General features: G+C 41.1%; 1 protein-coding gene across 18 annotated transcripts in view; it reads right to left on the bottom strand.

The window, feature by feature from the left end:
- Nucleotides 1–69: 69 nt before the first annotated feature.
- Nucleotides 70–21,866, bottom strand: part of cast (calpastatin) — a 31,248-nt gene continuing 9,451 nt past the window's right edge. For 5 of the 18 annotated variants that reach the window (XM_026168565.1, XM_026168570.1, XM_026168567.1 and 2 more), the window contains 35 exons: nt 14,394–14,462; nt 11,927–12,040; nt 11,483–11,563; nt 10,975–11,085; nt 10,240–10,386; nt 9,834–9,878; nt 9,649–9,750; nt 9,401–9,481; nt 8,726–8,764; nt 7,978–8,061; nt 7,726–7,797; nt 7,510–7,629; nt 7,199–7,321; nt 7,021–7,125; nt 6,786–6,902; nt 6,457–6,567; nt 6,310–6,378; nt 6,044–6,160; nt 5,812–5,916; nt 5,600–5,716; nt 5,364–5,474; nt 5,089–5,202; nt 4,827–4,901; nt 4,597–4,701; nt 4,268–4,384; nt 4,026–4,136; nt 3,832–3,939; nt 3,629–3,733; nt 3,437–3,529; nt 2,959–3,003; nt 2,727–2,864; nt 2,288–2,374; nt 1,988–2,017; nt 1,612–1,718; nt 70–1,507 (listed from right to left, as the gene is read on the bottom strand). In XM_026168565.1, the coding sequence (XP_026024350.1) occupies nt 1,620–1,718; nt 1,988–2,017; nt 2,288–2,374; nt 2,727–2,864; nt 2,959–3,003; nt 3,437–3,529; nt 3,629–3,733; nt 3,832–3,939; nt 4,026–4,136; nt 4,268–4,384; nt 4,597–4,701; nt 4,827–4,901; nt 5,089–5,202; nt 5,364–5,474; nt 5,600–5,716; nt 5,812–5,916; nt 6,044–6,160; nt 6,310–6,378; nt 6,457–6,567; nt 6,786–6,902; nt 7,021–7,125; nt 7,199–7,321; nt 7,510–7,629; nt 7,726–7,797; nt 7,978–8,061; nt 8,726–8,764; nt 9,401–9,481; nt 9,649–9,750; nt 9,834–9,878; nt 10,240–10,386; nt 10,975–11,085; nt 11,483–11,563; nt 11,927–12,040; nt 14,394–14,462 (3,267 nt within the window). In that variant the 3' untranslated portion in view covers nt 70–1,507; nt 1,612–1,619. Of the gene's footprint in view, nt 1,508–1,611; nt 1,719–1,987; nt 2,018–2,287; nt 2,375–2,726; nt 2,865–2,958; nt 3,004–3,436; nt 3,530–3,628; nt 3,734–3,831; nt 3,940–4,025; nt 4,137–4,267; nt 4,385–4,596; nt 4,702–4,826; nt 4,902–5,088; nt 5,203–5,363; nt 5,475–5,599; nt 5,717–5,811; nt 5,917–6,043; nt 6,161–6,309; nt 6,379–6,456; nt 6,568–6,785; nt 6,903–7,020; nt 7,126–7,198; nt 7,322–7,509; nt 7,630–7,725; nt 7,798–7,977; nt 8,062–8,725; nt 8,765–9,400; nt 9,482–9,648; nt 9,751–9,833; nt 9,879–10,239; nt 10,387–10,974; nt 11,086–11,482; nt 11,564–11,926; nt 12,041–14,393; nt 14,463–20,704; nt 20,904–21,866 lie in introns of those variants that run through there. The other 13 variants (XM_026168569.1, XM_026168572.1, XM_026168575.1 and 10 more) reach the window with 12 other exon arrangements.

Here is a 21,866-nt window from a genome sequence, read left to right as displayed (position 1 = left end):
CTCGTTTCTATTTTCAACAAAAAACGCTGTACAAAATAAAATAAAAAAATAAAACCACTCAGACAAGCATTCCTTCTTCAATGAACTGTATTTGACTTTATTAGATTTTATTTTTCCACACATCAAACCCACTCATTTGGATTCCCATCAGTCATTCAGGGTCTTGGCACCAAAGTAGATTTGAGCAAAAGACATTTGTTTTTTAAGCCCCCCCCCCTTGAGTCTAAAGGAAGTGGAGTGCTACAACTGTAAGCAGAGCGCAAAACCACAAGTCAAGAGCGGATAAAAAAATTCTTTCATAGGAGATTACACTCCCACGCACTTTAATACATACACATTTCCCCTTGCACCTTTACAAACACATTGTTTGTTCACCTTTCCTACAATATTTAGTTATTTTCTCCAGCATATTAAGTCAGTTAATGTTATCTTTTGTTTCTCTTTTAAGGTAAAATAATAATAAAATGATACTGCATGATTTATTTATGTATTTATTTTTTTCAATTTAGTTAGCATTTCCCCTTATACATCTCATATCTTGGCTTAACTCTACAAAAAAAAGGGTGGAATTATAGTGACTAACTTTACAATTGAAAGCAGTAGCCCTTTGCAAATTACAGTGTTGTGTTACGTAGAGCAAAACTCTTTTACAGCTCACAAACAACGGCAGTTTACAAAGCTTGTAAACATCCTGCTTCAATAAGTGCACTTTTGAACGTCTTTTTTTTTTCCTTTCTGCAAACCCAAAAACACAGAAAAAGACCTACTTGACAGATATTGCTCTGTTTAAATGTGAGGCATTTGCAAAAAGCTCTCCAATACAGAATTAATTAGAACACCTCCTGGGAAATCCACATATTCAATAATGTAAACTATGTATTGTTTAAAATATAAGCGAACTAAGCTGTACACTAGTGTCTTATGTAATGGTGTCCAATCATGATCGAAAAACTTTTTGTGTGTGTGTACATCTGGATTGCACAAAACTTCCCGGTGCTATACACCTACTCCATACTGCACTCACACAAGTTGACAGTCTCCACTGCTCCAACTAATGTCACAACACCAGCAGGTTTAGGTCACCGGTGTTGTAATAGAAGTGTTTTGCTGTAGGAAAAAGAAAAAGACGAAACAAAAAAAAACCCACCTGTCAACTGTGATGTACATGCGTGATTCTTGGCACCCAAAAACGTTTTCCCACAGTTTCACGTCTTTCATTTCCATCCAGTTTTTAAAAGTCTCTTTTATATTCTCTAAAAAACCCCAAAAAGCCCAAAACAAAACTTCTTATCTTTGAACTGTAAAGCAGATAGGTGTTTAAGTGTGCGTGCATGTCCGTTTGTGCTTCTATGTGTGTGCATTGCGTAAATGTTATGGGTATGTGTAGGTTTTTTTCTTGACTCCAATATACATTCTTAACAATTTACAAAAATAGAATCGTTATCCAGAGAGCAGCTCCCTCACCGATGCATCCACGTGGCCTGGAGGACAGATTTAAAGCGACAACCTGTAACAAGTGATATTCAGCAGTCAGTTTAAAGACTTGATATCTATCCTTCTAATATTCAGGGTTTTTTTTTTTTTAAATCACTTAAATATGACAGATCTTACCATGTGACCTAGCTCTTGGCTCCCTTCTTTGTAGAAGTTGGCACAACGTCTGAGCTTCTCTGAGCTGATAGCTGGCCAGGGGCAGATGGTTCCTCTGCTTGTTGTTTCTGATGTTTTTAACAAATAAGTATTAAAAATGATAAAGAATTCATGCCTTTGCAGTATTACAGGCTGAAATCAACATCAGGCAAAGCAGCGTGAGGAGCGTGAGCAGCTTGTCACATGCCACTATGTGGAGGCCCCTGCAGAAATTAGAATTCAATAACTGCTTCTGCTGTGAGACTTTGGCTCAGTTATAAGTGCACAGATCCAGTGTGTCAGATACGTTGCTTATTCAGCCTAAATTAGGTCTTCATGCAGCAGACGATTTGCTTACTTTAGATTTTGACTTTGACTTGCTCTTTCCCTGTAACAAAGTCGACACCTTGATTAGGCTCTACAACTCACACTGCTCCATGACGTAGTGAGCACAGACACAGTAACAGCTAGAAAGGAAACCTATAGGGGGCGCCATGTACCAATGAGAAATAAATGTTCTGCAATCATTCTTCTGAAGTGCAGTTTAGTCAGAAGCGTTTTTCTTAGAAGCTTCCAAGAAAAAGATGTACATTTGGTCCTGTTTCTTATAGTAAAGTGTAATATTTAAACACTTCTAAATAGTCATATAGATTTTTACCTTTGGTTTGTCTGTTTTAGATTTGCCTTTTACTGGATCTGGAAGCAGGGTATCAGACAGGGACTCCAGAACAGGACCAGCCATCGGCTAGAAAAGCAAGAATAAATAAAAAACAGTTAATAAACTCAAGAAGATCATAAGAAAGCATTTTCTAGAAGTGGTTTCAGGTACAAAGATGGTATAAAACAACTAAGTAAGGACCATTTTTAACACTGTAAGTAATCATCAGTGATAGTCGCAATCACAGCCTATTAGGTGGCTCTCCCTGGTATGAGCTCATTGTTCCTTTTTCAGGATGAGCAAAGATTAGGATTATGGTCGTCACCAACTATGAGTCAAACCTCACAACGCTCAGTTAAGGTGAGACAGGCACATGTCTCACACCTTGATGGAATTTAGCTAGAAGGAGTAGAAATGGTAGGTTTTATTTCTCCACTACCTTCAGAGGAGCTGAGTCCAGCGCAGGAGGTTCCAACTTTGTTGTGGCAGCACACGAGGTGACCGGTGCATCAGGCTTGGGTGCATCAGAGAAGTCACTGGACAGCATTTCTAAGGCTGTTGTGTCATCCATACTCTTCTACAGAGTGTTAAAAAGGGAATGCTTTATTGTCATCTTTCACATATATCATTAATGTTTATTTTATTTTAGAAATATTGTGTGAGGAACTGACCTCTTTGGGGATGTTGGCAGCTTTTTTCTTTGCTTCTTCCATTTTCTTTAAAATGAAATTCATGAAGTTTAGACTCTCAATAAAGCAACAAATGCTATACTACACTTTATAAATGTCCCTGTCACATGTTGCAGTCTTCAGTAGTGTATGGATGGACTAGTGGACTAATAACAAGATTATATAATGTAAAAGACTTCTGTTTTCACAATATTACACACCGACTGAAAAATACAGTTAAATGAATGAATAGTGTCCCTGATCATGTTTTGTATTGTTATTACTTCACAATATTTAATGTAATTCTCATTACCCAACCCAGCTTGCAGCAGACTATCAAGAGGAAGAACACTCTATATGTTCACATCTTTAAAGTAGGAAAGTTGTACTGAGTAAATGCATGGATTGGTAGAGAAATTGATGGACTGCTAAGTGAATGTACTTCACTTTTAGGATCTCATTTCAAAGGCTGTCAGGTTACCTTACGGTCTTCCTCAGTGGGTCGATACTCTGGTGGTAGTGTGTCATCTCTCTCTCCCATTTTAATAAGCTTCTCCTCAGCAATCGTTTTCTCCTGCAACAACAAGGCAAATCAAAACAGCTGAAGTGGCATGCAGATTTTTTATTATTATTTTAAATTATTTCTATTATTTTTTTAAACCATGCTGGCTACCTTGACGGGATCTTTAACAGGACCTGGGGCGGGCTGAGGAACAGGTTTGATATCCCCCAAGGTGTCTGACAGAGCATCAAGGGCATTGTCTGCTCCAGCTTCCAGCTGAATGTGCAAAAACCCCAGAAAAAAATATGATTTTGATGTAGCTGCAGATAGTTGTATAAAGAGTATAAGTAGATGAGAAACACTTGAGCCTTTACCTGTGGCTTTGTTTGTGTAGGAATACGAGGTTCTGACTTCACTGCCGGTGCAGCGCTGGAGGCAACCAAGTCTCCGGCCAAGGACTTAAGAGCAGCGTCTGCAGAGGCCTGAGGGGGAGACAGAATACAATCCTATGCTTAAAATCGATAATACTCAACTTGAAATTAATACTATTGCTTTTCGTGATTGGTACCTGTGTAGGAGGAGCTGACGAGCAGACGACAGGAGCCTGGACAGCAGGAGCGGCCGAAGAGCTGAAGTCTCCAGACAAAATATCCATAGCATCATCAGTATTTATCTTGGGCTACAGGAGAAGATAAAGAGAGAAAATAAGCCGTTATTTCAATTACTAAATGTACATATTCTTTATGGCTTTTTATCCATTAATAAATATCTAACTTTTGTTGCTTAGAAATAGATTTGCCCTGGGCTCACCTCAGGTTTGGGGGCAGGCAGTTTTTTGAGATCTTCCTCTTTAAATCTGTAATCTGGAGGAAGTGTATCCTCCCTCTCTCCTACACGCACACCCTTCTCCTTTTTGACTTTGCCCTCCTGAAAAAGGGGAAAAGGGTGAATGACTGGCTGGTCCAGACACTCTGTTTCTCCTAAATACAGATTTTTTTTAAAGGGTTCTAAACAGGACAAGTGTTTAAAAAAAACCCAAATATGTGCACGGATAATTCAGTTGTACTGGTATACCATTACTGGAATAAAATATGTCACTCATAACAAAACAACACTATATGTTTTTAGGCACCACATACCGAGACAATATCCTCAGGTCTGAGTTTTGGAGACTCTGGCTTTGGTGCTTCTGTTGGCAGTGTTTCGCTGAGAGCACTGAGAGCATCCAGAGAGATGGAGTCACCCTGAGGGGTGAGAGAAGAGGAACTTCATAGGCCAGTTTTAGACAAGGCATGTTATACAGCTCTGAATGATAAATGAAGAACTAAAGCCAAAAGAAATCAGAAGACTTTTGATTCCTCACAGTTACCTTCTCAATTTTGGGCTTTGTCTGTTGTGCGCTTACATCGACTTTTTTAGGTTGTTCCACGGGACAGACTGTTTTCTGCAGAAACGCAGAGATGGAAAAAAGGAGTGAAAACAAAGACATGAATGTAAAAGGGCACAATGACAGCCATGGTGGCAAAAATAAAAACAAAATAATATTTATTTATTTGCTTGGCAGGGAAATCCTCTATGGAAGGAAAAAAAATAGTTTATGCAAAAACCCGCATTCACACCAACAAGTTTACCTCTGGTGGCTTCTTTGATGGAGGAGGGACTGGTGCATGAACTCCAGAAGCCTTAGATGAAGCCACAAACTCTCCAGAGAGTACATCAAGAGCTGACAAATCCTCTACTTTTGCCTGAAAAGCAGAGATAAGAGTTTGAAACAAAGCACTGAAACGATGCAGTTTTATATTTTGTGGAATTTTGTAGGGACTCCAAAAAAAAGATGGAGGCTTTTCATTTTTAGAGATACGTGCGCTGTTTATGTGCAGGAACAAATAACTGATTCACAGTGTACCTGTGTAGGAGGAGCTGAGGAGCAGACGACAGGAGCCTGGACAGCAGGAGCTGATGAAGAACTGAAGTCTCCAGACAAAATGTCCAGAGCATCAGCAGCGTCCATCTTGGGCTGCGGGAGGAGACAAAGTAAAGCTTAAATCAAGTTACTAAATGTTCAACAGTTGTAGATCTACGAGTTTCATAAGCTTAATGTGCTGAAGTTTAACCCATAAAGTAAATTTCCTTCAGTCTCACCTCGGGTTTTGGAGGTGGCAGTTTTTTGGGGTCTTTATCTTTAAACCTGTAAGCTGGTGGAAGAGTGTCGTCTCGCTCTCCAACACGTACACCCTTCTCCGCCTTCACTTTGCCCTCCTGTACATAGAGAAAGAGAACAAAATCACCTGGTGGAAAAAAAAAAAGTTATCAAAAGCTGTGAATTTAATGCTAGGGTGTAGCTTCACTCTTACAGAGACGATATCTTTAGGTTTGAGTTTGGGGGATTCAGGTTTTGGTGCATCTGCTGGTAATGTGTCGCCCAGAGCACTGAGAGCATCCAGAGACATGGAGCCACCCTGAAGACAGAACAGGATTTATCAAACTATTAAAAATAAAATGTCTGTCTAAAGAATATGAAGTGAAACAAGAACAGGAAGAAGGGCAAAAAAGAAGAAAAATGACTTCAAACATCTTATGTCAAACCTTGTCGGTCTCTGGTTTGGCGTCCTTCCCAGCAGCAGGTTTGTGTTCTTGTGCTTTCTTCTCAGCAGAAGGAGCACCGGGCCCAGCCGCAGGAGGAGCTGCAGCTGATTCCACTTTCTACACCACACAACACAGATGGCAGTAAAGAAAAAGCCCAACTCAAAATAAATCTTGCTATTTCACTCAGTATATAACTTATGCCATGATGTACACTGTTATTTTACAGATCTCTTTAAAAAAAATGATTGGAAGAAGTTCTGCTGTACCTTAGCAGTAGTTGCTGAGAGTCCAGCCTCCACCTTGGCTTTCTTATCAGTGGGAGGAGCGGGAGATTTCTGCAGCAATCACAAAGCACCATTAAAACTGGATATTAGATTTTATACAGTGGCGTCACTGATCGAGACAGAGCTTACCTGCAGAGGAGCAGCTGAGGAGCAGAGAGGAGCCTGGACAGCAGGAGCTGTTGAAGCAGTACTGAAGTCCCCAGACAAAATGTCCAGAGCATCATCAGCGTCCATCTTGGGCTGCAAGGGTCGGGTCGGGCAGATATGACGTAAAGAAAGAGAAGATATTTGACATTCTTCAAGATTCCTGATATTACCCTCACAAAATGTGATGTTATGTGCATACAAAGAAAACAAACCTATAAAATCTGTAACTTTTTAAATATCAGTATCAACACTGGCCTCAAAAATCTATCATCAATGGAGCTCATCGTTAAATGAATTCACTCTGGGCTCACCTCGGGTTTTGGAGGAGGCAGTTTTTTGAGGTCTTCCTCTTTGAACCTGTAATCTGGAGGAAGCGTGTCCTCCCTCTCTCCTACACGTACACCCTTCTCGTTCTTCACTTTTCCCTCCTGTAGAAAGTAAGGGGGACAAAGTGAGACATCGTCTAGCAATGAATCTTATGTGTAACTGAACTAAAGTGACTGCAGAGTTGCTGCTTAAGACAGTGCAGCTGTTTGTGCCTCTTACCGATACAATGTCCTGAGGTCTGAGTTTGGGGGGTTCAGGTTTTGGTGCATCTTTTGGTAGTGTGTCACACAGAGCACCGAGAGCATCCAGAGACATGGAGTCACCCTGAAGAGAGAACATGGCGTTTATGACAAGCTAATGACACCCGTGTTGTTTAACCTCATCTCCTGCATCTCACCTCACTGGTCTTGGGCTTGGTGCCTGCTTTGGTATCCAATCCAGCCTTGACAGAGACATCGGGAGTGGTTTTATCCATCTTGGCTTTCTTATCAGCAGGAGCAACCGCAGGAGATACCGCTTTCTACAAGAGCAAACAGACAAATGTTTTAGTTTTCACTGATCCATGCAGAATAACAATGCAACTTTAATCAGGTTTATTTTCAGTGTAGTAAAATTTTGGCTTTAACTTTAACAGCCATAAGAAATTTACTTATTAAAACATTTTAAGACAGAGCTAAGATCTGTAAGTAACCATTACAGTAAAAGTACCGTGCTGGAAGAAGAGAGTCCAGCCTCCAGTGAGAAGTCATCTGAGACTTTCTCCATCTTAGCTTTTTTATCAGCTGGAGGAGCCGCCATAGGAGGAACTGCTGCAGGAGTTTCAGCTTTCTGCAACAAAAGGGACAGCAAGGACGAAAAGGCATCAGCCTCTGCAGCCAGACTCTGCTGTAATGACACATCAGGGACTTAAAAATGTAAATTTACCTTCACAGGAGGAGGTGCAAAGTTCGCAGGGCCAGCAGAAGAGGCACTTATAGTCTCAACATGTGCCTTTTGCTATTTATTTTATGGATGAAGATGAAAAAAAAAAAAACACAATGAGACTTTTTAGACCTTTAAGACAAAAATGATATTATTGGAGCCAATGCAGTCTACAGCACAGGTGCCATACTAGGAGTGTGCAGCACATACATCAAATGGAAGTAGCAGCTAAGTGCTTCATGCTTAAAGACTGACCTCTTGTTTCTTGGGTCCAGGCTGACCAGTTGATTTAAAATCAGCTGAAAGGGAATCAAGGGCCGCGTCTGTGCTCAGTGGTTTCTGAAATGAAAAATACTGTGCGTTACACCAACCTAAAATAACTCAGTCAGAAAGAATTGCTCCAAAGTTCCACTAGAGGGCATGAGTGACCAAATCAAAAGGCAAAATAATGCAAACCAGACTTGTACCAACAGTGAAGGAAAAGTACAGACACACCCTTTACATTCCACAGACGCCAAAAACTCAAATACTCTCTCTAAAGAGATGCAGGTGACACAAATCGTGTTGACTCCACAAAAATATGACCAACACAAAATTGAAACCATTAAACTCACACAGGAAGAAAGAACAGAAAGACTTGGTGAGACACTGAACCAAAAAAGCTTCTTCGATGCCAGGAGGCCAAAGTGGGAGTCGGCTATGATGCAAATGTGGGTGTGTTAGTGACTGTGAGTAACTATGAACACATTCCTCGGTTTAACTGGTGTATCACTGTGCGCAATGTAAGTGTGCATGTGACAGGGCACATATATTTGTGAGTGTTTGGGTTTGGTCGGACAGGAGCCAACAAGCTCAAACGGAGAAGGTGGTTTCTTAGGACAACACCCAACACATTCTCCACCCAGGAACGGGTAGATTATACAGTGGAAACAGCACTTCCTGCATGTGTGAGTTATCTGGACTACAAAGAACTGATAGCAGGAGTTTGAAAAGCTTTACTTACAGGGACATCCACAGGTTTAGCATCTGCAGGAGCTCCACCCTAGAAAGTATAAAGTAGTTTTACACTTGGTAAGAAAAATAAAATGGTGAAATCATTTAAGATCTGAAAAGGCCTTCTAATTCTAAGTAATAAACATGCCAGTAGTAATTGTTGATTGGTTTGGTTTGTTTGCTTCTTTTTGTTTAACAGGATCATTTTTTAATACATTGCTGATGGATTTGCATGAAAATGTTACCAAAAAAGAAATGGAGCTTGGTTTTTCTTTAAAGCAATTACATTTTGGATGTAATCTGGATTTGAGATTTTGGCAAGATTTTATATTGCAAGGTCAAATTGGACATTTCCTGCCATAGTCTCAGGAATAGGAAAAGGCTAAGACATATCCTCTTGATTTTCACATGAAAACCTCAGACTAATCTGGATCAAATATCCTTCCAGATGCAGGAGTCAGCCACTCTTGCTTCATACTAACAAGTTATCAGTCCTAAAGCTTTAATTTGGTGTCAAAGTCATGCCCGTAAAGCAACTTTGTCTAAAGAACATAAGCTAAAAGTGACAGTTTCCTACCAACATAAAGTAGTCCCTACGAATTTGTCAGCGAAGCACGCAAAAGCAAAAAACAAGGTGAGGTTGGGTAGAAAGTTTAGAAAGCAGTGGAAAGTGGTGCACACTGACCGTATTTTTGAATCTGTAGTTTGGAGGCAGTGTGTCGTCCCTTTCTCCACACTTCTGACCTTTCTCAGAGGTGATGTCATGCTGTGACACATGCATTACACGGTTACACACTAAAGGCCCATGCAGCTTGCTGCTCACTTTCTAAAGCATACACACACACACACACACACACACACACACACACACACACACACACACACACACACACACTCCAACATGTATGCTTGCACACTGTGGCTATGCTATACCTCTTTGACCTCTGGCCCCGTGAACACAGGCTCTGGGCGAGCGAACGGATCAGTTGATGGTAGTATGTTGGCCAGCTCGTCGATTGCATCCACTGGAGGTGCCTGCGCATGCAACACAGCTCAGCACACAAGCGCAAGCGACATGCTTTTTAAAGGAAACTAGCACTGCTACATTAAGTCTTTACCTGTTGGGCTCCTTTAGCTGCTGTGGATGTAACCTCCGCCTGAACCTGCAACACAGATCCAGAATCAGGCCACAGACCTTAACAACACAATATATCCATTGTGCTATTAGGAGTAAGGCATCATGAAATTATCAGCCATAAAAAAAAGAAATTCCAACTCTTTCTTAGTTAATTGCTTTAATGAAATGACTTTTCTTCTTTAGAATTTCCAGAAAAAAAATGTTTGATTGGTGTGAAAAATTCCTGCTAGCCATGACAACACCTCATCACAACATCCTCATCCATTCATTAAACACAGAGACCGAGAGGATGAATTGAATTGAATGCAAAATCATCACTGTGCAGAGTATACGGAGGGCAGAGTTGACACACAGCCTCTGCCATGTTTGGCTTCAGGAACATCTACCTTTGTTTGCGCTGATTTAGCTTCTTCCTTTTTGCCTTGCACAGACACATTTCCAGCCGCAGCTGTGCCTGCTGCAGCTGGCTTTGATGTTTTAGCAGGATCAACTTTAGGAACATCAGCTTTGACTGCTGTGGCAGCAGTGGCACTCTAAAATGCAACAAGATTTGATTCTATTACAGGCCAAGTTCATGTCAAGTAAAAGTGCAGATCTGCTACATACATGCAAAACACCCAAAGAAACAAATGAAAGACAGGAAGTCACTTGAGGAAAAGAAAGCCTCCACCAACTTCTTTCATCTAGAAGTGTTGTGCAATGAAACTGGGGTCAGAAGGGACACGAGTAAACTGTATGCCTCTCCTCTTCATTTGTTTTTTCCTCACTGACTCGGAGTGATGATGCATGCGATGTTGCAAATGGACGGGCGTCGACTATGACGAAATGCAACAACGAGCAGAGGCATGCTGAGCAAAGAGCTGCAGTGTAAAGAATGAAAGTCCTTGTTCTTCAAAAAAATAAAAAATAAAAATCCGAAAAGGAATTCCAAGGCATTCCAAGAAACCCCTAAAGCTAATAAGGTATCTGGACAGTCTCAAGTAAGCACAACCCCAAAAAACCTGATAAGACTACAAGGAAGAAAAAAAGAAGAGCGAAAGGCAAGTAGGCCTTGAAAGATACACCCCAAGAGTCATGGAGGCAGTGAAGACTCAGAGTGGCATTAGTAGTCAGGCTTATACCTTAGCCGTGTCCTTAGGTGACTCTTTAGGAGCGGGCACAGAAGTGGCTGCTGCAGTGCCAGCAGTGGGAGGAATTGTAGGTGCGACTTTGGCTTGGGAGACAGGTGCAGTCTACAAACATGTCGCCAAATGATTACTCAAAAACACAAGGAAGCCAGTAGATGTACTGACACAGTGTAAATTTTTAAAGTGTTAGTGAAAACGAAGCAGAAGAACATTTACACTGATCACTGGTCAGCTCAGTCACAGTTACCCAAAAGATCTCAAAATAATATGAGGGCTGAGACTGATGACCAGTGATCAGTAAGGGTTCAGATGCTGGAGCTTTTTCATGCCTTAATCACCTTGAACTTTGGGGATTTATTTGCATTCATGAAATATTCAAATACCTCACACACAGTTCACAAAATTTCTAATAAAATAATACAAAAAACATTATCATTTAAAAGATTGTTGGATTAAAGCAAAGAAAAAGCACTAGCTAGAGTTTTGGCCATGATGGCATTACCTTTAACACCTCTCTAGTAGCGCCACTCGCCTCTGCAAACGACATGTCAATAACAGTAGCACCGGCCAGCGTAGTGTTAGTCTACAATCGAGAAGCATGTGTTTAAAGAAAGTGAAAAGAGACAGTTATTCTTTAAGTTAGTGTCACAGTTTGTGAGGAGCATTCATCCCATGCAGGTCATATCAGATCTTTTATGGTGGCACGGTGACAGTCCAGCTTCTGATGCAAGATGAGTGAACGGCCGTGCCAGAAAGACGTCACAGACAGACAGGTAAGATGTTGCGTAACGGTGATGACCAAAGATGAAGCGCGTAAAGAGATGACTAGTGATGAGCACACATGAGGTGCTGAGGCCAAAAGAAAGAAGCAGAGATTCATGTTATGTCACGCCAAAGCGCTGAAAGCCTCCACCACTTTTATTCATACCCGCCAGAGTTTATCTACCTCTGGTTTGGCTTTAGGTGCCGCTTTCCCTGCTGTTGCAACATTAGAGCTTCCTCCTGTTGTCGTGGTAACCGCCCCAGGCTTTGTAGCCATTCCAGATCCCGATGTTGGCGTCTGCAATGCACCAGGTGAGGAGAAGTTGATCAACTGCAATTTTTTACAGCTCTATGGATGCTAGAATTGCCTGTGTGCTTGGCTTTGCACATGAAAGCTAGTTAACTTATCGTCAAGACAGCCACAGAGACTGTGAAACCTACTGTAATATATCTTAGCCTGATATCTTAAAATGACATCTTCTTGGTTACGCTTGAGGATGGTGAGCAATTAGATATGTTGGTGATTGCAACAATACTCCGTTTCATAACGTAGCTCCGCACATCAGCTGGTAATGTGACTGTGGTTCCATGTTTTATACCTTCTATTGCTTAAAGGAAGGCATCACCAACTGATTTAAGCCAAAAGGACAAATCCTCAGCAGAAATACTGATGCGACTGCTAGCAAGCTGGCTAGCAGCATTATCGTTTCACGTGCTGTTGTATTGTTTGGCATTTATGTGTGTTAAACTGTCATGCTCACTGTAGAAGAATGTATTATTATGTGCAATCAGGGACTTAATAAGTTAAAAATGTTCACAAGATGCCATGGCTAGCATGACAATCCCAGTCAAATGTGATTGTCATTTCAGGTAATTGCACAACTTGCAACACTGCTATGCCATTACGTGTACTACAGGGAATTGTGGTAACAAAAGTATCCAAATTGAGATGTAGTAAATCTTTCAGCCTTTTTTGCTTCCATTATAACCTGCTTTTTCTGAAAGTCGTTAAACTTGCAGAAAAAGCAACACACAAGTAAGATTCCATATTTGTAAGGTTAATAGGTGAACATTATAGTTGTGTTTTTATGTGACAAGAAACTGGCTAATAGTAATTACCATACATTCTGCAGGGACATATTTTTTTTATAGCACAGTAGATTATCTTTCCCATTGCACATGGACACTGAAACACAGGCAGTTGTACTTTACTGTGGCAAAGCAAAAAGAAGGAAGCAGGGCAATGAGATACTTACAGTGAAGGTTAATGACTGAGTAATATAAGCTCAGTGTGTGAATAGGTCTAAAATAAAACCATGTAATTCTCTCACTTCTAAATATCCGACTAAACCTTATCTCTACAAGCCGGGCACCAAACTATACACCGTCTAAGCCCCGCTGCTGAAAGATGTGTGAAAACAATTCAGGCTGGCACTATGGCTCTGTTCAAACATTATTTGTATGCAAGTAAAAGAGATAAATGACAGGCAATGGAGTGTACTATTACTTTGAAAAAAAAATAGTCATTAAAAGTGTTTAATGAAGTACACTTTATATAAAATACAGTTATGGTCAGAAGTTTACGTACACTCATCATAAGCATCAATATTGTGGTCATTTAGTTTGATCGGATATGTCACTACTTTGTCATGTTGTGGAAGAAGACCCAAACTGTCACCTCCAGATGAAAGGGAATGGAGCAGGATGTTAAGGAACAACCTGTGAACCAACAGGCTCAAGCCTGCCTTCAGCTGGAAACTGCTGTGACACCAGTGTTATTGTCCACGGTGATGTGAAATTTATGTAGTTGTCATGGACAAGCTAAATGCCTTCTGGAGAAAGGTTTTATGGGATAAATGAGACTCTATGAGACAAAGATGAACTATTTGGCCACAAGAGTATGCTTGGAGGAGTAACTGCTTTCCTAAAATACTATATCTGCTGTTGAGCATGGTCCTGAAGCAACACACTCCAGAGCTGTTATGGTGCCGGTGGTACTCGTACATTGCATGAAGTAATAATAAAAAATTCAACTTAATCTCAAGTCAACAGCTAGAAGATTGACACAATTGTTGTTTGGAATGAATAAGACAAGTTAACATTAAGCTTCTCAAATGGTCTCTCCAAAGCACCCACCTCATCCCAATTCTTCTTTTTTTTAAGTCATTAAATATATGTGCTGTGCAATCATGCAAACCTGGAAACCGTTTACCAACAAAATGCTGATGTTTGCAACATTTTTTCTACCAATAGAGTTCATATACATGCTAATATAGTTACATTCCACTTAATTTATGAGTTCCTGATTGAAATACTGATAAAGTCTTTTAACATTTCCATTACCGTAGTCTTCCCTGGAGAATATTCCAGTCAGCATTCAAGCAGCAGTTTGACAACCTTGGTTTGCGAGCAGCATTAATGGGTTAAACAGGGTGTTACCTGCCTTGAGTTTGAAGGAAGGAAAAGGAAAATGTTCTTTTTGCTATTAATCAAAGAGCTGTGCTGGAACAGGAAAGAAAGTAACAATGCTAGAACAACAGAAAATGCTGGGGGGTCAGGGGTCAAACTGGCAGTCAACAAATGAGTGTCTTTTGACAGACTGAGGGAGGAGAAGAAGAAGTTAAACAGCATTACAGGGGAATGTCTAATACCTCAAACTGTGCAGGCTTTCCAGTAGAGACCTGAGCTGCCGGTTTGGGTGTTGTCTGGCTGGACTGCGACTGCAGAGAGAAAGAGACAGAAGTCAAATATGTGCAGGGAACACAAGAAACCACCCAGCAACATGTTGATTTCACAACAGCAATATTTTTGGAAAACAAAACGTTCCAGAAGACTTATTTCTGGATAAAGCTGAAATCGTAATCGTTACAGGTTCAGGTTAATACAGTCTCCTTTTCAAGTTGAAAACAAACATGGGGAGAAATGCAGGACTGTAAACTGCTCACAAACACACCCATCACACAGCAGTCAGAAGTGTTTGATTCAAGTCCTACATTCCTGACTGTGCGGTGGGACTGTTTGACAGCAGTGCGTCAACGAGACTGTCGTCTGTGGTCACCTTAGAAACTGACAAGAAGAATGCAGGATTCACATCTCCAGCCAGTGGCATCCAGTGCAAGCTGAACGCTAACATAGCTCACATTTTTCTGCTTAAGGAACCAGGAGAGATCGGCCTTTGCCTCCCGTGGCTGAAGACATGCAGCCAGTATTCACACACATGCATACTGGATGGAAGTCATATTTGTTCTGCACTGCACTTCTTCACATAGAAACAATTAGTCATACTGTATCACTGATGCTTTGATCTTTGTCTTAAATTCCCCATAGCTGAGCTGTAATAAAACAATCTATAGAAGCCGTGTTACAACGCATGGGATATTATTACTTTTTATCATGTGTACTAATCAAAGCAAACTTTCCTGGAATGATAGTTGCAGGACCCATGGTTTATCTGTGGGTGCACGGCAGTAGTTTATCATTTAAAACTGTCATCTGAAATATTGATCAGTTATTAGCCTGTTTTTTTACAGTACTGGAAATCCTTCTGCAAGGTAGAATGTCATAAAGATCATTGTTCTTAATACATTTGAGAGAAATATACAGGCCTTCAGAAGCAAATAATGTTTCATTTTGTTTTGTTTTTTTAAACTACAAAAATGTACAAGAAGTAAAGCCTTACACTACTACTCAGTTTCCCCCTGTAAAACATGTGACCTTTATCTGGATAAGGATCGCACGTCAATGAAAAGGTGTTACTGCAAGCAGAATGCACTGGGATTGGAATCTGACCCGATCAGCCCAGTCACATTTGGAGATGGACTCTGTAAAGCCAACTCTCGGGGTCATCTAAATCGCACTCTTTGCGTCTACTCGCACAGGCTCCAGAAAGCTACAGGTAATATATCAGCACAACCTCGTAACGTAGAGCGGAGACAGTAGCACTGCTCCCCTGGACTGTTTTTCCTGTTTGTGCAGTCATTAAATGTGAGGCTCATCCAGACGCCTTGATTCTACCTGTAATAAGCTTCACAATATTGTGAAGATTGTGCTTTTAGTCTAAAATATGCAACCGTGTACAAAAATAAACTTTCTTTTGTTAACAATTATACATGTTGCGCACGTAGTCCAGTATTTTAGAAGCATATACTGATCTCCAGGTGGAGCACAGTTTGCTGCAGAGCCCAGCCCAGCTCTTTTGAAGGTGTGAATACAGAGCAGTGAACCTCCACCCTGTTTAATACTGCTGTCCGTTTCACATTCAGCTCCATATATTGTATGCAGTTGTATCATTGTAGACTCAGACCCAGCCCAGCCTGTCGGCGAGCATTACTGGTTTTTTTTCCATTTGTTCATAATAATAATAATAATGATAATAATAAAAGAATAAGAGAAGTGTACAGAAGTATCCATAACAGATTAACAGATACAATTCTGTGGGGAAACCCCCCAACTATATCTTCCAGTTATTATGCTACTTCTAATCACACGTAAGCTTCTGAGCGAGTTAACCAGCTATGCGTCCTCTTTTACAGCTACACAGGTAGGATGGAGGTAAAGCACATATGTATGCTTGTGAATGACAGTCAAGGTAAATAACATACAGAGACAGAGGACATGTGAATCATCTGCATTAGGTGAACTCTGAGTTAGTAATGATTGCAACTTGGCATAATCAATGATTTCCTCACGCGCTCAAATAGTCACACGGGCTCACAAAGTCATAATCCAGGTCGGGATTAGCACACACAAGTCACATGCCTTCTGCCTTTCACACTTTTCAGATATGAACCGACAGCTTTAAGAGTCAACTTCATATTATTTAGATCGAGAATAAAAAGGAAGTGGCACAGAGGAGGAAGTGAGGTCACAAGCAGCCAAGGGGAAGTTGTGTTGATCCCGTTACCACTGTAAATACTGAACGTTGCCAAGTTACTTAAATAACCAAGAAACAGATGAGCTGTACTGCATGATGTGTCAGGCGCATTTTGCTGCATGTGAGACAACAACTCCACAAGCTTGGATTTTCATGACAAAATGATAAAAGTAGCATTGGATATTTGAAGCCTTGTATTCTCATGGCAGTGATCTGTTCTGGAAGCAGAATTTGCAAACATCTATAGAGCACAAGAGATTGCTGAAAACTTCTAGAACTAATAGACACACTCAAGCCATTCTAGTGGCGCTAGCTTTTATTTAGTTTTTTTAATGTGCCTGCAGTGTTTGATTCAACACAGGAATAATTTAAAGAAACAGTGAAAAGCACCTCTAATTCCATTTGATTAAAGATGTTTAGGCAATCACAGTATTGACTTCCCCCTTCTTATCTACAAAAGGTATTTTGATGTGTCATCAGAGTAATCATACTGACCACATGAATGACATCATTACTTCATCAAAACTTTCTTTTGCAGAAGCGTACATTATGGCAAACCCTATAACAGATTTGTGAGTTACAACAAAGAGTAACACTGTACGGATCAGAACAAATGACATATTTCCATATCACTGTATAAATTAGAATCATGTTCATGCGCTTTTGCATTTACCTCATGAGGGATTCTCTGTTGAAACTATTCTTCAAAACCACACGCAAATAGGTGACTCATCACCACTGCAGAACTCCGACAACACCGACAGATGCCACTTGACAAAGGCCAGGAAGCACGACCCGCTTTTATAATTGTACAGTAGGCAAACAGACAGAGCTCTTAGTTCATTTCCAATCGATTAAAAGAAGCAATACACTGAAACATTAAGTAGTAAATAGTTGAGCTCATCAGTATGTTTACAGTGTCAATATCAGACGATCTTGAAAACATTTATTAAAGAGATAAAAGAAATATCCTCTTAAAAGGAAGCCAACACTGGAAGATGCTACAAAAGAAAGAAAGAAAGGATTTCTATTGTAAAATAAAAGTGAACAAAGATGACGAGGGCAGAAACCTGCACTACGGTTAGGAATCAGAAAGGTTAAAAAAAAAAAAAAATCATCAACTTTAACTCAAATAAAATAAAACCTGAAGCATGAAACATTTTGTGGATTAGTCCTACTCACTGATTTAGGTAAATTAAAAACAAATGTTTGTGTGTAACCTCTGTGTTCACCTGAGACCAACCCAAACTCTCAGGAAGTCTGTAGTGACTCCAGACTTCTGCATTCCTACATTCCTCATGACTACGGCAGCAGCAGACGCACACTGCAAGTACACGTACACGCATTAGGTACTGGGTTAAACCCACTTTCGACTTTAAAACTGCCCTAATTTTTCACGCCATTGACTCAAAGAGCTGGAGTTTTTCCCTTTTAAATTTTGATGCATATTGACATGATAGAATCAATATTGTTTCAGAACCTCTTGACAAAGAAAACCCAATTGTGTTCACTCTTATTCGACAACGAGTGGGGGGAAAGGACCACTTTCTTGGTTAACACAAACCACAACGCACCACAGAAAAAAAGGAAGTAGCAACAAGTCTTCCCACAGAGCAGACACATTTGGATCAAACATAGTAGACACAGTTGTTTTCTACAGACCAGGTGTTGCATAAATGTCATGAGCCGTGCTTGACGTGGTTTATAGCAGGTGCTGAGTCTTCCAGATGTGCTCGGTATTTGGTCGACCTGTGGCTCATTTGAAGCTGCCTTATGGTGCCATGAGGTCAGGCAGTGTCAAATGTGGCCCAAACACGATTGCAGATGCTGGCCACATTTTTTCTGGGTTATAGTTTCAGAATAATTTTTTGGGAGGTATTTACTAATTTTACCAAACAACCGGAAGAGGCCTAACATCCACTCTTAGGAAATCTCTGCCGTCTTGATAAAGTATTTATTGTATTGATCTGAGTACATATTGGACTGTGTGAAAGTAAAGTGAAGTTGATGGAGGTGAGTTATAAGCTGTATACGTGGAGCATACTGCATAGCAAAACTTAAAAGGTCCAAATGATCAATAGTGCCTTTATCAGAAGATGCACTCAATAGTAGAACTGACAGTATGCAAGATGTCACTTGCCATTCTGTCCAGCCTTAAGTTTTGGCTCATTCTTTATACACACAACAGGTATACAAGTTTGATAAAAAAGCCAATAGAGCAGAAATAACCTTTGCACGCATCATATATGAAAACTGTGCAGATAATACAAACTTTATGAGACCTTCTTTGGTTGAACCCGTGACAGTGAACTAACTTCTGCAGCTTGTGATGTTGTCTTCTTAAACAGCACTCTGTGTTTCTGTTATGCAGCACAGAAATGCACAAGACAGTAAAAGAAGAGGGGGGGGGGGGGCGTGTCATAAAAATGATGCAGGGTTCCAAATTTAGTCGAAGCGTGGAAAAGACTCAATAGTTAGCATGGATCTGCTTTGCAAAGGACATATTGATTTTGTCAGACACATACAGTACATACAGTAGACTGGGATTCGGTGCAGTTGTAGTCTGAAACACAACAGTGCATATAAAGATCGTGATATGTGAACATATGTTGTTGAATCTTTTATTCCATGTAAGACACATGACGTATGCAAACACTGACATGCCGTGCATGTCCATAGATAGAGCCACTGGGTAAGCAGCGAGGACACTGCCTGACGTAGTTGATAACGGGACACCAGTAACATCATGGTCATTCTGAGAGAGCTAGACGCAGTGCTGGGCATAGTTTAAGTGAGTGTGTCCAAAATAGATGCAGCACTTTAGATCCACACCATTTCTGTCACATGACTTGGGCCAGCAGTGACAGTGTGGCAAGGGCGGCGCACTGCCATCTGAAACCAACAGGTTTTGGTAGTCTTTCAATTTAGCACGACAGGAAACTGCCTGTCAGCTTGAGGTTTATTGCTCAAGTCTTTGTCTGCTGTCAGATATGAATGATAGAAAAACACACGCAGGCATGAAACGCCAAGACTGCACCCCATATTGTGCATTTGTCACTGGTCAAGGAACAATGCAGTACATATATCCAGGCCCTACCAAACAACAGGGACTGAAGCAGTAGCTTTGCCCTCTTATGAAAACTGATGACTAATGCTGGCCCCACCCAACACACCACAGACACGCATATGTGAAAATGGCTGGAAACGACTCCTCAGCTTTCTGTTTTAAAATAGCACTGGCAACTTGTGGAAAAAAGGTCAATAGTGATAAGTGGCTCACGTCTGACCAGTGGTGGAAATGACGAAAGCTGCAGTCAGCTGCATAACAAGGAAAGAAAGTGGAGCAATAGTGTGAAAGTTAAGCGTTTCAGTTTTAGCACAGAGCTGCAGCAGGAGGAGCATTATTGCTGGAGGGCAGATTTCAAGAGAGCTGGGTGAAATCAGGAGTAATGGCGTTGACTAAACGTACTTTAAAAGGCAACCTGTTCTGATGAGGTGGTGACGCATTTAACTGTCACATCAGGCGAGGACAAGAAACAGGACAACCATGGCAAAATTACAACTGCAGCCAAACAAAATCCTAATCATACAAGACAAACAAACCAACCCTTGTGCTTCAGTGTTTGTACTGCATTTTCCCATCAGGATTATTGTATCACACGTTTACAGTGAGAAAACCCAGTATGGAGAGCACAAAAAGATGATATAAAGCCATAAAGAGCCAGGTGTCAACCTTGAATGCCACATACATAAATAGTAATGAAACATTTGATTGCTGGTCGTTCACGTTTACTTGGAACAAAGTTTTTGTTACACTAGCAACAACTGCTCTCAAGGCCCATTTGAGAGAGACTAACACAAAAATCTTTAGTCCTTTAGTTCCATAATTTGAGGCTTAAAGGGAAGCACGCTGATCTTACCACAACATGAAGGATCACATGAGCGATAAACTGTCAAATGCTGATCTGAACAAACGTTCTGCTACACACCAGCCACCAAAGTGATGTGACAGGTATCAAACAGGAAGCTTCTCCACGCAAGCATTTACAAAAGAGCAAGCATAAAGGGAAATACCATCCAGATACATACCATAGGTCAGACTGTGAGTGTGTATCCTCTTTAAATGTTGCTGTGAATACTACCAAGAGGCTCTCTTCAGGCTGCTTAACCTAAGACCCCTGCTTTAGGAACACTTTAGTTCGAACTTTATGTCATGCACACGCACACATGTAAACACATACACACACCCAGCAGTGAAAAACTTGCTACTCCGCCCTCTTTGAATCAGCACAACAAGACGCCGCTGCATCAGGCTCCACCCCTTCATCCAACATGGCAGAGCAGGCTCGGTCGGATTGGGCAGTTGAACACATGAAGCCCCACCCACTGCTCGATGGGTGCCAGGAAAACTGAACAAGCTTTGGGTCGGGCTGGGCTAGGTGAAGACGCATGATGCAGCTCAGCACGCGATAGCCTGCATCAAGCCGGAAGAGGTGAAGAAGAGAGAAAGAGTTGAGGGGTGACGAAGGAAAGTAGATTTTCTGCAGCAGTGCTTTGGCAGGAGTCTGGGTGTGTCGGGTAGACTCACAACTTTGGAATCTAGAATGCAAAGCTACAACAAAGGCAGAAAAGAGGAGAGGGAGGGAGGAGGATCCATCACATGCAGCTCAAACCACACCCTAAGGCAGACAGAGAGGAACATTAAAATGGGGGAGAACGACAAAGTTTAAAGGGCAAGAGCAGTGATGTTCAGACATGTTTGTTTCCATCACAGGTCGTCAAAAAAGGCCCCGAACAACGGAACAGACAGGAAATACCAGCCAGAGGTTACAAAGGAATTGGGGGGGGGGGGGGGGGGGGACAAGAGAGAGGGGCATTTAACGCTTCCCCTTTCTTTAAACAGGACCTTTCAGCAGTGGCAGCGTTGATTGGCTGAAAGGTCAATAACTTCTAAACTTTATCCTTATTATGTTAACTTCTTCAAGCACTCCACACCGAAAAACATGTCAAACGCGTTAAGAGGCGAGTGCTCTGGGGAGCAGCGCCCCCTCGTGTCACAAAACACCAAAAGCACATAGATGAAACTTAAAAAGGAGCATTGTGTTCATGTGTGTCATCTGAAACCGTTGTGCATGCCTGTTAGCTTGCAGACTGTTGTTTGGACACAATGTCGGCCTGTATGCGTGTCGTGTTTGTTCAGTCCCAGTACTTTAACGCTGCGGTTAAAATGGGAACTCAAACAGCTCTAAAT

This window comes from Astatotilapia calliptera, chromosome 5, assembly GCF_900246225.1.
Source record: "Astatotilapia calliptera chromosome 5, fAstCal1.2, whole genome shotgun sequence".
NCBI classification, from domain to species: domain Eukaryota; kingdom Metazoa; phylum Chordata; class Actinopteri; order Cichliformes; family Cichlidae; genus Astatotilapia; species Astatotilapia calliptera.
This window is presented reverse-complemented; position numbering and strand designations above follow the sequence as displayed.